The following is a 12,260-nucleotide window of genomic DNA, read 5'->3' on the forward strand; positions in this document are numbered from 1 at the left end:
TATTTGAACGTCTCCCCACAAGTTCCGACTGGACTGACTATAAACACTACATTTCAGTTACTGCAAACTGTTTAGTTAATAGTAATTGGAGTTAAATTAGAAGTGTATTACTCCTGGTCGAAACATCTCTGGGCGTGATCGTTGCTTTTTTTGGTCCCGCCCTCCTGCGCTGTGAGTGGACCGTGCGGACGTGGGCGGTCCGTGTGTGTGTGTATAAAGGCTCCCCACGTCTGCGGCGGCCAGCTATGTGACAATAGTGACAATGTGCCTTTGTGCACCAACCACGGCCATTTCGATGGCGTTGGACGCCTAAATTTAATGTACACTTCAAGGGGGACACCGGACGAGGGTTGTTCGTGTTTACGCTGCTCCACATAAATAATAAAAAACCAAAATGCGACGACGAATTACGGCCAAAGCGGTGGAGGTGCTGGGCGGCCGGGTGACGAGGCTCTTAATCCCCGCGTTGCCGCCGAAAGCCGCCGGTCTCCGGTCGGGTGTGGACGGCGTTCCCGCGAGGTTCAGCTCCACGTCCTCCGTGTCCAGCTACTCCGAGCTGGCCCGGGAGAGGTCCAAGACCGTTACCTCGTTTTACAACCAGTCGGCGATAGACGCGTCCGCCGAGAAGGTACGTTAGTTCACCGTATACGCGTCCCGAGTGTCCGGTTCGGGCTCGGGTTCGGCACCTCGGAGGCTCGGCCAGCCGACGTGAACGCGGCTGTAATGGCAGCTCTGCGTGAAATGTGATATTTTGTCCGAGTCGGGTGCCTGGTCGGCGGGGTTATGTCAACACACGTCTTGAGAAACGTCTCCCCAGCACGGCGGGTCAACCCAAGGTCGACGGACGGGTTCGTGTTGGATCTCCCGTGACTTTGAACTTGGGCTGCCTTCACTTTGTGCACGGTGGTGTGGCCGGACTCCACACTGGGCCACTTGTACACTACAGGACGTGCTGTGTGTGTGTACTCTGTTCTTATATAACCGTGTCAGGGCTCGGTCCGACGGTAATGATTTCGTGTAGTTCTGGGTCCACTGGACGAGGGTTCAGAGGTTGACTCCGTTTTTTTAAGCCTGCTCCAAACACGCTGTGGTGTGTGCGGGTCGTACGAGACCTCATAACCGTGTTCACATCGTGTTTTGACGGTATATTTCCAAACGAACCGGTTGAGTCGGTCTCGTAAACGATACAGAACCGATACGGCCTAGGTATCTCCCACACGCTGACATGTCTGTGCCTCTCCGCAGCCTTCTGTTAGACTCACACCGAGCACCTTACTGTATGCTGGCAAGTCCCCGGATGGAAACCATGTCCTGGTAATTATAGCGTGTGCCTCATGATTTTGCAACCTGGCTGCATGGCGGTAGCTTTTAGTCTCTTTAGCATTACTGTATTATGTTAGTACAGTGCATTAATTGGCATAGGTCCATTTTCCATTGACCTTCTGTGTCCTTTGATGGTGGTTTGCTGGAATTTATACACGGATGCCAACCTTGGTCCTGTGTGTGTGTGTGTGTGTGTGTGTGTGTGGTATTTACAGAGCAGTGCCAAGTACTTGCACAAAGAGCTACCCGTGCGCATTGCCCACCGGATCAAAGGCTTCCGTAGCCTGCCCTTCATCATTGGCTGCAACCCCACCATACTGCAAGTGGTGAGCCCCTCCTCTTCCTCCTCATCACCCTGTCTCATCACCACCATGTGATTGGTTCCTTGATGCCCTCTGTTAACATGGGAACATTAAAATGGGTCTTTCATGGGGGAAAAAAAGCTCTGTTTTGGAGCCAGAGGAAGATAATGTGGGTCATGTCATGTTCAGTCCTGAGTTTCCTGTTCCTCCCGATCCATTCTACATGGTCAGGTCCAGGTCCAGGTACACGAAAGGGACAGTGTTCAGGACCCCAGTCAGGAAACACTGGAACAGTTGGGCATAGCTGGACTAGACATGGCTTAGAGTTTCCTCAAAGAGCATAGCCTCTCGTATATAGCTGAATATATGAGACTTATAGGAAATAAGTGCTTGATGAGAACCTAACTTGAATGTGAGATCAGTCAGTTGTGACCTGAATGTCTGTGCAGGGTAAGGCTGAGCGTGTTTCAAACTGCTCTGGTGCTTCTGACCACAGTTGGCACTATTCTGCAACCCCCCCAGGGCCATGGCCGTGCCCTTCATAGAGTTTTTTTTTTTTTTTTTTCAACCAAAGGACGAAACAATCATTACTGCAGTTATAGACTGCTGTCTGTATGAACATGGAGCACCAGTGAACAAGTGCAGCAGATAACCTTCCATTTATTTATTTATCAACCACGAGTGTTTTGCATGCTTCCCTGAGGCCCCTCCCATGTTGAGGCCCCTCCCATGTTGAGGCCCCTCCCCTGCCTTTCAGTCTGTTTACAACAGCAGTCTCCTCCCTGATGATCTTTCACCCACATCCTTCTGCACTGAACCTGACACTCTTTGAAAAGAGGTTTTCTTGTATGTTTTTCTTTAGGGGGCACAGAAGGATAATCTGTTCATTCCCCGTCATGTGCAGCATTGCTCAGTTCTGTTGACCCCACAGGCACACATGCTAGAAACTTCCTTTACAAACTCTCTCCTTTGTCTCCTTGCACTGACACACTGGGCTCCTTCCTGCCGTGTCTCTGCTGGGCTACAGGTACCTTCGTTTGAGTAGCCTGAAGGCCTGTCGTGTTTTCTGCTGATACAGGAGGGACAAGTCGTTAATCACGAAGGTTCACCAGTTCGCCTCTTGCCCCTTCATTCCCCGTATTGATGTTCTCGAAACCCCTTAAGAATGTATAACGCGTGTGTCAGAAGGGAAAGAGGTGTATGGAGATTCCTGGAAAGCAGAGGCTGGGTGGTCTGCTGGGGCCTCTTGGGTCTTCTGACCTGAGGCCGCACCTTCATAATTCTCTGCTTCTTCTCTTTCAGCATGAGCTTTACATCCGAGCCTACCACGTGTTGAGCGACTTCCCGGCGGTGAGTACATCCTCCGACCCGTGTCCAGTCAGGAACGCTAGTGCTGAAAGGTTGAGTAAAGTCCAGAGGACCTTTATTATTTTTTTTTGAAGCTGCTATAATTAAAAGCACGTTCCAGGCCCTCTGTAACCAGAGAGCACAGCACACCCCTACTCCCACACCGGCTCACAAACGCTGAGTCATGGGCAAGGCAGCGTGCGAGCGCTTTGTGCAAGCTGACGAGGTCTGGCCAGAAGGGGCTGGTTGGTGCTGATGGTGCTATTTCTGGGTTTTAAAGCTAGAGGAACTAGGCTATTATCTCCTGATGGAGTAACTGGAGTAGTTATGCTTTTTCCCCCCCAGGACCACATTTTCAGTGGTCGAGTTTTCCGGGATTCGGACACGTGCGCATGACTGATCGTTCTGGCCTGCCTCTTCTCACGTGCCTGACTTGGCGAGTCGGCTCTTTGCTTGAGCAAACCGGTGCCGGGGACAGAAATGAAGTCGTTTCTGCCCTTTTACAGATTAAAGACCAGGAAATGGAGGCCCGATACAGTAAGCTGGTTCAGCAGCTGCTCGACGACCACAAAGATGTGGTTACCATGCTGGCGGAGGGCTTCAGGGAGTGTCGTAAGCACATCCATGTAAGGAAACGCATCCAATCCACCTGGACACCTGACCCGCCTTTCCCATTTTGCCCTGGAGTCAAGTGCAATGGGATATCTTTGCGAATGGACCATTAATATTGATGAGTTGCTTCTGTATATTAATTAGCTCATTTGCATGTCTTGTCAGGACGAGATGCTGATTCGCAGCTTCCTGGACACGACGCTGACGTCACGTCTGGGCATCCGCATGCTGGCCACGCACCACCTCGCCCTGCATGAGGAAAACGTGAGTTTCTCACGTGACCCTTATCTACTGTTGCGCTATTTGTAGAGCGTGAACCTGATGCACCCCCAGCAGTAGAGATCAGCTGTCAAAATGAAGAAGCTTTCTTCACCAAGTTCTGAGAGTTTCTCTAGTGATCACACTTCGTCCTTGATGCGGATCTATGCATTAGTAATCGGAGGCTGGACATTTTTATTGCTTTGCCTCGTGGCTCGACTGCAGCACGTTGGAATTTAAATGAGATCATGATTATGATCTAAAGGTATGAAGAACGTGCATGTCTGCTAGGTGAACCACATAAAAATAACTTCCATTGCTTATGCAGTCTCCAACTTCTGCATTATGATCCCTTACTCTGTGTGTGAGTATCCTTCTGCATTATGATCCCTTACTCTGTGTGTGAGTATCCTTCTGCATTATGGTCCCTTACTCTGTGTGTGAGTATCCTTCTGCATTATGATCCCTTACTCTGTGTGTGAGTATCCTTCTGCATTATGATCCCTTACTCTGTGTGTGAGTATCCTTCTGCATTATGATCCCTTACTCTGTGTGTGAGTATCCTTCTGCATTATGGTCCCTTACTCTGTGTGTGAGTATCCTTCTGCATTATGGTCCCTTACTCTGTGTGTGAGTATCCTTGTTTTTCTTTCAGCCTGACTTTGTGGGCATCATCTGTAGGCGTTTGTCTCCAAAGAAGATAATTGAGAAGTGGGTGGATTTTGCACGGTAAGCACAGCCGGTTTGTCTACTGTCTCCTCTATCTCCGTCTCTGCACCCCCCCCCCCCCCCCCTCCAGTCGACGTTACGCTGTGATCTTGTTTGAGATCTTTTTGTGGATCTGCTTATGGCCGCAGCTTGATCTTTCTCTTTAGGTTCTTAACGTTCCTTGACGGCGCTGTTTTCATTTAAACGTGTCCAGGAAGAGGAGAGAAATTTCTCAAGCCTTTCACATGTGACCTATAAATGCAGCTGTTTGATCTTCTCACCGTGTTTCTCTCTCAAGTGAAGAGACCTATAATGACGTGTAATCAGTTTTTGCTCTAATAAGGATAATGAGGTTTTGCAGCTGTCTCGTCTTTGCAGCTCTAGTTTTTCGGCGTGCAGTTGTAGTGTTTGACTGCATGTTTTGTCCGAGGCCTTTTACGCATACGGAGCAGGGAGTCCAATTTCATATATGGATACTTTGAGCAGAGCCTGTGTCCTCTCGTAAACACATCCGCCCTCACACCTCCACCCTCAACATTTTAGGATCCTGTGCAGACAGAAACTGTCATATAAACAAGAAGACAAAGTTCCCTAAGGAAAAGAGCACAAATGTGTGTTTTAAGCAATATGTTTTTCACTTCCTCCCTCTCTCTCTCTCTCTCTCTCTCTCTCTCTCTCTCTTCCCCCCCCCCCCTTGTTCATTGGTCTGTTAGACTTCATAGCAACCATTCTGTCCTGTAATTGGTTAACCCCACCCCCACCCTGCTTCATAGCTTCTCTAAAGTGATGTGCTAACTGAAACCAGGCAAGTGTAATATTTGGAAATGTGTATTGTTGAACTCGGTCAAAATGTCCATTGCTGTGGCTGAATTGGACCAATATGTTGTTCTCTGGTGAGAGTGGCAGAACTTCCAGAAAGCAAAATTAAACTTCTATTCTTAAAAACACAGAGCACGTCCATCCTCCATGAAGTACCTGTAGAGTCCATATCTGCAAGTCTCTGTCTTAAGTGGAAGTTTTAGAAAGAAATATTGTACGCTACTAAATTAATGTTTAATCAAATACAAGTAGCTGATTAATAGGTTACCGAAATGCGTCTCCATGGCCTGAAAACCATCTCGCACACCATCTGTGGGTGCTGGTAAAGCTCAGTGTTGGTCACATCACAGTGGGGGTCCTGAGCCAATCTGGGACAACTCTGCCTCTCTGTGGGCCTCAGGAATCAGAGCTCAGGTTAGCTGGAGGCCACCATCTTCAGCTGAACAATGGCATTAATGTCCACGCTCAACAGTCCTGGGGCTCATCAGGGGGTAGAATCAGTGAGAACAACCCCCCCCCCCCCCCCCCCTTGTGCTCCTCTTCAGTGGTATCGTCAAAGCCTGGCTCTGGTCTGGGTCACATGGATCTAAATGTGTTGGCTAAGCCTGGTCTTGTTAGCAGCCTGTCTGGGGCTGTTGTGTGTGTCTCTGCTTCTTTACCAGTCTGTGGTACCTGAGATGTGTCGTTTTGTGACAAAGTGCCACAAACGAGAGCAGTGTGATTAAAGGGAGTAGTCTGGATCTCGTGTGGTTTTAGTTATGAACGTTTGCCCGGAGGCCGTCTGGCGAAAACATCACCCCTCCCTTGGGTAACGCGTTCCTTTCCACAAAAACCCTGAGGTAATCGGGGTTGTCTGTCTGCTTCAGTGTGACGTGGAGCTTGCTGGGTGCGCGTGGGTGGTGTCGGGGGCGGGTGGTGGTGTTGGTGGTGGTGGGGGTGGGTGGTGGTGGTGCTTGTCTCTCAGCCGTCTCCCCGTCTGCCCCTCGTAGGCGGCTGTGCGAGCACCAGTACGGTAACTCCCCGCGGGTCCGCATCAACGGCCACGTGGCGGCTCGCTTCCCGTTCATCCCCCTCCCCCTGGACTACATCCTGCCCGAGCTGTTGAAGAACGCCATGAGGTAAGACGCCTGTCGCCAGCGCCAGAACCGCGTCCAACATGACGGCTTGACACGCGTCCTGCTGCCGACTTTGGCCTCCACACCCTCCGAGTCCTCCGAGCAAAAGACTTTCTCCTTCCGTTTAGAAAACGTGTACGTCATAGGCTGCACAAGAATTTGGACGGACCGAATCGGCATTCCTGTTTTGATTTATTTGACATGTATTTATGATGCTTAATTGGTTGTTTGAACGTCCAGTTTGGATTAGGACATATGAGTTCGAGTTTGTGTCACAACATTCGCTGCAATGTAAGCGAGAAAAGGATTTTGTGCTATAAATTCAGCGTTCTGCACTTTGCCGTTCAGAAGCATGGTTGGATTGGAGTTGTGGGCCGTTTCACCTGCTCCAGGTTCATCATGGTGATGTTGCGTGATGGCACGACATTGCGTTGGCATTCTCCTTCACTGTGGTATGCCACACGCCTGTTACTGTGCTGACCTGGAGGAGGGTGTTTGTGCGGGGGTCCGTGACGAACCCTTCATGTCTGCAGGGCTGTTACACGGAGGCCTTAGCCAGCTGCTGTGAGCATGCGGCCCGGCCGTGACCGTTAGCTGGGAATAATAGAGTCTGTAGGAATGGCCGTTTAAACCTGATATAGCACTCGGTGTGTTCAGAGGGTGATATTTAACGGCTGTGGTGTAATGGTCTTCCTTTTTAAAAAAAATCATTATTTCTTTGTCTTTTGGTTTTATGGTTTTAGAGATGCTTGTTGCAGTTTGGTCTGGTGCTTTTGAGTTTGTTCTGAGCTGAAAGTAATGTAAAATGCTATATCAGCAGTATTTCACAGCTGTGTGTGTCTGTGTGGGTGGGCACATACCTGTGCCTCTTGACCTTATCAACAAGGGACTTTCCGACAATTCTGGTCACGGTGACCGGACATGACTTTTGCTACGGCAGGTCACCGCCTCCTTGAATCACTCCTTGTAGTGTTGCTGAGATTGTGGAATGGCTGAAGCTATAGAAGGGTCTTGCCGTAGCAAAAGTCACGACAGCTGTGAAGATTTTTCTTTTTAGATGATTAGTTCATGATGGTGGTGTAACAACCCTCCAGGCTCAGACATGGCCCTCGTGATCACCCATCATCGGTGGTGGTGAGCCTGCTGGCTAGGGTGTCTCTCTGTCTGTGAGTGAGTGAGTGAATGGGAGAAGTGTGGCAGCCTGGGAGCAGGCCCGTGTCATAAAGGAACGGCGTGTCCTTGGCACTGTGCCATAACACGCGGCACACTTTGCTTTAGCTTCTCACGAGTAGTCTTGAGAGTAAAAACTGGTCTGGGATCAGAGGACAGCTCTTGCAGTTAATGAGTTATAGGTCTTTGGGAAGGCTGGAACTGACTGTAAATCCGTTCCACTACACTCACTTGATTTGGTGCCCCTATGCTTAGTCTGTGAAACTTGTATAATCAGCTCCACTGTTTGGGCTCGGGGCCTACGTTCACAGGCCATCTCGCCTGCTGATCTTGCATCATGTGTTTCCCTGCATGCACTGGACATTAATTCATTTTGACTGCTGCACTGTACTGATCTGGGACCAGCAGAATAGCCATAATAGTACTGCCCATGCTTCTGAGAACTGCAGGAAAAAGTAGGCTATGTCCAGGGACAGATGTAGGATAAGTAAATGTAAAGATTTGTGAATATACTTGCAAAATACTGGCCAGTAACCTTTTTTTTTTATTTTTTATTATTATTTTTTTTTATGTTCTAGTGCTAATATTTAGATTCTTGGTGTATTTTCACAATGATTTCCCAATTATATTTAATAGTGCAATAATTTAATAGTGCATTTAAGAATCTTTGAAGGTTGTGCTAAGGTGTCGGGGTGAAATTCAAACACTGTTGTCCTCTGCTTCTCGGATGTTTGCTCCTATACGTTTGAAACATGGCTGTCTGTGCCGTAATTATCGCTCGAGGCATTGTTCATTCCACCTTTTATTTTCATATTTGTAAAAAAAAATTGTTTACTGTCATTTCATAGGGCCACTATGGAGAGTCACTTGGACACCCCTTACAACGTACCAGACGTGGTGGTGACCATTGCCAACAACGAGACGGACTTTGTGATCCGGTGAGTGTCTGCATGCACTCAATAGCCCCTTGCCCTAGCTACAAGCCACGCCCTCTGTCCTGCTAATGTCTTTCACTGCCTGGATTCTGTGGATGTGCGTGTGCGCTGCACAATCGGTGAGCCGGAACAAACGCTTCTCCCAGGAAACCCAGAGCCTCCTTTTGAGAAACGGAACGTTTCAGCGAGGCTGTTATCAAATCTCCTGATGTTTGTTCAAGAGAGCAGAGCACAGTTGTTGGGGACACCCGAGACCATGAACCTGGGCCGCACAGTTGGGCTGAATAACAAACATGTGGCCACACCCTCCCACCAAACAATATTCGACCAGTAGATCGCGATCGACGTAATGGGCACCCCTGCTGTAGATGTTGTTGTAGATGTAGAACTTGTAGGTTTCCAGTTCAGAGGCCTTCATCATGGTTCTACACAGAGTGGGTTCTGGGCATTTTCCTCTTCCTCACCTTATAGAGGCTGCAGGCCAAAGTCACCAGTCACTTGTACAGTTCAGTTACCAACAATTAGAAAACCCAGGACTGCATTTTTATCCTGTGCATTTATTGGACGTTTATCGGTCTAATCGTTTATAAAGCCCCAAGTAAGATCTATGGGCATATCTGAAAGCTTGTAAATATTCCAATATGGTGTGCAACAACCAATTTATTTATTTTTTGTCATTTGTTTGTCAGTCATTTTCTAAATACATATTGAATAACAGCATTACATTTGCACACCAGGGTGCTAGTCCCACCCTACTGTGATCAGTACGCTGTTCTTTTCCCTGCTGTGATGCAACTTAAAGCATCAACTAAATATGAATGCGACATGAAATCATTGGTGTGCACCACCACAGAAGGAAACGGATAACTACCGTTCAGGAAGGCCCCCGGATACAGGGTTAGGAAACGCTGCTCTTTGAAGGAAACGGATAACTACCGTTCAGGAAGGCCCCCGGATACAGGGTTAGGAAACGCTGCTCTTTGAAGGAAACGGATAACTACCGTTGAGGAAGGCCCCCGGATACAGGATTAGGAAACGCTGCTCTTTGAAGGAAACGGATAACTACCGTTGAGGAAGGCCCCGGATACAGGGTTAGGAAACGCTGCTCTTTGAAGGAAACGGATAACTACCGTTGAGGAAGGCCCCGGATACAGGGTTAGGAAACGCTGCTCTTTGAAGGAAACGGATAACTACCGTTGAGGAAGGCCCCGGATACAGGGTTAGGAAACGCTGCTCTTTGAAGGAAACGGATAACTACCGTTGAGGAAGGCCCCGGATACAGGGTTAGGAAACGCTGCTCTTTGAACGCGCTGGATGGGAGAAGCATGAAGTCTGCTGGACCTATAATGTTTCATCAGGGAACCTTGCTAGGTTGTCTTTCTGTGTGACCTTGAAGATGAGACGCACCGCCCATACCCCTGACCCCCTCCTTTTATAGTTTCCACATTTGCTGATGACCACTAGTTCCAAGTTTCTCAGCAAAGGAAAACATTTGAGTGCCCCGCTTCCGCCATTCAAACTTAAAAAAAAAACAAAATTCTGGAGGTCCGTTCATCCCAACCCTCCTGACCTGCAGGATCTCGGACCGAGGCGGTGGAATTCCTCACAGCATCACGGACAAGGTGATGGACTACCACTTCAGTACCGCGGAGGAGAGCACGCAGGACCCACGCCTGGGCAACCTCTTCAACACCATGACCAACAGCGGGCCACAGTCCGGGCCCATGCACGGGTAAGCCCACTCGGGACGCTCCGTCACGGCCGTTTGTAACGAGTCATATCTAATGAATGAAGGTAATTTAACCTCCTACCGTGTACCTACATAAACGGGCCCGTTTCGATTAGGCGCTGCTACGTTTATTGGAGTATTCCAGAGGTGGTGCACCTACGTAGCCTGTCGGTCACCCAAAAATATTTATTTTTTAGATATTTATTTTTTCTTAGCGGTTAGGAACCGACTATTGTTTAAGAATCTTAACGCGTGTTGTGCGTGGCCACAGGTGTTGGAAATAACTGTATGCTTAAGACGTACCTGTGAGGTATGTACAGCTAATAAAGTTCTTACTGTTTATTATGACTTGCGCTATTTTAAAACTGGACAGCTGCAGGACAGTTGTATCCTACTTATTTTAATAGCTCAGAGGTTGGAGTGACCTGGTCAACCTAAGCCAGATCAGACTGGTTGGTTTGCAGGAGGGTTGGATGTGATTTCATAATTCTTCCCCCCCTTTCATGCATGTACTCTCTTTTTGACACTCCAAAAAAGGCTGTTGTATGACATTCTGCTTGTGTTTGTTGTTGTTTGTTTTTTGTGTGTGGTTTTGGGCTGCCTTGACTCCGCCCCTGTGACCCGCACAGGTTTGGCTTCGGCCTGCCCACCTCCCGGGCCTACGCCGAGTACCTGGGTGGCTCCCTGGCGCTGCAGTCCATGCAGGGCATCGGCACCGACGTGTACCTGCGTCTGCGCCACATCGATGGAAAGGGAGAGAGCTTCAGGCTGTGAGGCCCCCGCACCCCTGCACACCCCTTCAAAGGAGCAGCGGTTCCCCCGCAGGCTTGGAGGCCGTTAACCGCCGTTAACCACTTCACTGACCCCTCGATTCCTCCTCCTCCTCCTCACGCACTTCCTGTAGAAGATGTAGTCAGCTGGCCAGGATTCGGTTTCCACCCCCTTGGTCTGCCATTGGATAATGACTGAGCTCACCCCGCCCCCTCCTCCTCCTTCATCTTCTTTTTTTCTGGACTCTGAGTGAAGGATCAGCAAATAAAGAACTGGTTGGTGGGGTACTTCCTGGTTGCCCTCTCACACACACATGTGAGACCGGGCCTACTGCCTTATACAAAACCCTGAGAGTCCAAACAGGGAATCTAAATGTGCTCTTTGTGCTCGTTTGTCCTGTGTTCAGTCATAATTGTCTTTTTGGCATAATTGCATATTTAGCTACCACACTTCATATATAGATTTCATGTATATTACATGCTTGAAAAGGCTGTTTGGTTACCAACAACACAAGAATTTCTTTTGTTGTCATTTTCTGCAAGCATTAAAGTGATCATATTTTAAACGGATGCATATTCTTCAGCTCTGTAGATATGGTTTAGGCTGGGTTGACTCACATTCCAGTAGGGGTCACAGAAATTGTGGGACACATACACACACTAGTCATCTGGACAACATCCACCAAGATGTTAGTAGTTCTGTTTGATTAGCAGGGTCATATAATTACGACAATAGAATGGCTTGTTGCTGTGTTAATACAACCAGCAAGCCCATAATCCATTCATCACCATAGTGTGTAATGGGTTTAAAGTCGAGGTTTTTGCCCTTTTCTACATTATTTTCTGACCGATGCCACGTGTTAGTCATGCATGTGTTGAAGGACTGGAGGTTTGTTGCTCAAGATTGCCCTCTAGTGGCCTGGCTAAGCCTCAGCGTTCACTTCCAGTATAAATGGTGTATGCGAAGTTATGAAACTAGAGAAAAGGATAAACGCAAACATATTAACCCAAGTTCTTTTGTAAATATATGTGGCCAAAATATGGCGTGAGGTGTCTGGTATCATGTCGAGGATGGGATCATTTCATTATTTTGTTGTCGTTTTTGCGCTTTTGTTTAGTTTTTCATAGATGCCAAATCTGTTTTGGGGCATTAAAAATTCGGAATGATAATC

At 48.3% G+C, this 12,260-nt stretch overlaps 1 protein-coding gene across 1 annotated transcript; it reads left to right on the top strand.

Annotated features, from left to right (window-relative positions):
- Window positions 1-226: 226 nt before the first annotated feature.
- bckdk (branched chain ketoacid dehydrogenase kinase) lies at window positions 227-12,260 on the top strand. Its single transcript, XM_077011135.1, has 11 exons — window positions 227-628; window positions 1,246-1,314; window positions 1,539-1,649; window positions 2,928-2,975; window positions 3,479-3,598; window positions 3,750-3,848; window positions 4,498-4,571; window positions 6,359-6,487; window positions 8,503-8,592; window positions 10,166-10,321; window positions 10,948-12,260. Exons 1-11 carry the CDS (start codon window positions 395-397, stop codon window positions 11,090-11,092), a joined length of 1,275 nt encoding a protein of 424 aa, XP_076867250.1. The 5' UTR covers window positions 227-394; the 3' UTR covers window positions 11,093-12,260.

This window comes from Brachyhypopomus gauderio, chromosome 7, assembly GCF_052324685.1.
Source record: "Brachyhypopomus gauderio isolate BG-103 chromosome 7, BGAUD_0.2, whole genome shotgun sequence".
NCBI classification, from domain to species: domain Eukaryota; kingdom Metazoa; phylum Chordata; class Actinopteri; order Gymnotiformes; family Hypopomidae; genus Brachyhypopomus; species Brachyhypopomus gauderio.

Excerpts from the sequence above, each read along its gene's own strand:
- bckdk (XM_077011135.1), top strand. The coding sequence starts at position 395 with ATGCGACGACGAATTACGGCCAAAGCGGTGGAGGTGCTGGGCGGCCGG. Across the intron at positions 3,849-4,497 it reads TCGCCCTGCATGAGGAAAAC|CCTGACTTTGTGGGCATCAT; the intron begins GTGAGTTTCTCA and ends TTTTTCTTTCAG. Across the intron at positions 4,572-6,358 it reads AAGTGGGTGGATTTTGCACG|GCGGCTGTGCGAGCACCAGT; the intron begins GTAAGCACAGCC and ends TGCCCCTCGTAG.